Source organism: Poecilia reticulata, linkage group LG20, assembly GCF_000633615.1.
Source record: "Poecilia reticulata strain Guanapo linkage group LG20, Guppy_female_1.0+MT, whole genome shotgun sequence".
NCBI classification, from domain to species: domain Eukaryota; kingdom Metazoa; phylum Chordata; class Actinopteri; order Cyprinodontiformes; family Poeciliidae; genus Poecilia; species Poecilia reticulata.
In genome coordinates this window covers 25,931,532-25,933,299 of record NC_024350.1, presented here as the reverse complement: position 1 = coordinate 25,933,299, position 1,768 = coordinate 25,931,532, and the positions used below count along the sequence as shown (strand labels likewise).

The 1,768-nt window shown below is 41.7% G+C and overlaps 1 protein-coding gene across 1 annotated transcript in view; it reads left to right on the top strand.

The window, feature by feature from the left end:
* The first annotated feature begins 646 nt into the window (after positions 1–646).
* The window catches only part of LOC103456993 (diamine acetyltransferase 1), a 5,659-nt gene continuing 4,537 nt past the window's right edge, over positions 647–1,768 (top strand). The window contains exon 1 of the mRNA XM_008396895.2: positions 647–910. Coding sequence (XP_008395117.1) covers positions 848–910 — 63 coding nt within the window. The 5' untranslated portion in view covers positions 647–847. The remainder of the gene's footprint in view (positions 911–1,768) is intronic.

Sequence of the window (1,768 nt, the reverse complement as noted above, 5' to 3'; positions counted from 1 at the left end):
GGTTCAGATCCAGTTCAGATCCGGTTCAGATCCGGTTCAGATCTATCTTAATCAGCTCAACCTGATTTGGTTGTTCTTGTCACCTTAAACAGTTTCAACTCTGTGATTCAGATAGATTTAGAGGAACAACCAGTGAAAGAAACAATCAGAAAGTTACAGAAAACACCAGCGTCTGGTTACACATTAACTTCTAACCCTCTACTGTATTCATGAATGATCCAACCCGTTGCTGTGTGACCTGGGTGTGTAGTTACAGTCCGACCCTCATGGGAGGGATGGAAAATTCCTCTTCTTCCCCCTGTGGCCAGTAACAACTCGTGTCACTCCACAGGGCCGTTTTATTACAATTTAATAACATTTGCAGACACTAAAAACATCTTTTTCAAACTACGTAATCATTTTTGTAGTAAATACATTTGAATAATCCAATGTAAATACGCTTTTTAATGTTTTAATTGAAAAATAAAATATGTTTAAAGGTTGTATGTTAAAGAATCAAAACAAAAATCCAATGTTCAGCCCCTCTTTATGCTGATTGGACGAACAGAACCCTGAATCCAGAGAGGTGGTCGCTGATTCGTCAGAGATCTTAGAACCTGGTCAACTAACCAATAGAAGTCGAGCGCGAGCCGGGTATAAAGCCCCCGGCGTAAACAAAGGCAGAGCAGATGAACAGCGACCCAGTGAGGGGCCACCGAGAGCTGGATGAGCTCACACCGACGAACAGGTCCTGACCAGAGGCTGACTGTGGGGGAAAAGCCACTGCGAAGCGAATGAAGAAGCACCTGATCTTCCACTTCACATACAGAGGTCTTCTAACGAAAGGAAAAAAGAGTAAAAGAAGAAAATGGAGTATAAATTACGAAAAGCTGAGCCCAAAGACGTGTCCGATATATTACGACTGGTGAAGGTAAAACATAAACACACGTTTCCTCTTAAATGTGAATGTTTTTGAAGGTGGAAAATAAAACTGGCGTCGATTGATGGAGGATGACAAAGAATGAGGTCAGATCCCCGAGACTCAACCGTTCTGACTTCCGGTTCTCCAAATATGGTCAGTCTGTCTGTCGCCGAGCTTATGTTTCCAGACTGACCCTGACTGCGAGCTGACCCGACAAAAATAACAAATCTGACTTCATGTCACAGCCATGTCTGCAAAATATGACAACTTTACACTCTAATCTCACTACGTTTTATATAACCAGCGGAACATGACGAGCTTTGAGGAGTTTTAACGGTGAAGACATTAATAAACTTTTACTAAATCTGATTATAAGGGATGTGAGGTGTGGAACTGCAGTTGTGTGGTGAGAAATCCAGAAAGTAAGTTCACATTGCAAAAGTAAATGGAAGGGAAGAATATTTGTTATGAAACCTAAAATGGTGAAGCAAACAGGAAACCACTCACAAACGGGCGGTGGAGTGCAGCGCATGGCATTCTGGGTAAATGCAACCAAAAGAAATGTGCTAGCAGCAGAAATGACTCATGTTTTTTTCCCCAAAGAAAAATCCTACAAATGCTCAAATCTGACGCCACTTCATTTTCTTTTTATATTTTGTGAAGAAAGTGTCTTCTTCAGAGGTTTCCATGTCGTTTCCTTCAGTGGTTCTGGGTGCAGCGCCCCCACAGGCGAGCAGGAGGACATGTTTTTCAAACGGTTCGGTTGGTTTGACTCATTTTCAGCAGCTGAAAATGCAACAAATGTTGCAACTTTGATAACAATCATTGAGTCAAAGTGACAAATCCAATCTCTGGGTTTTAAACTGA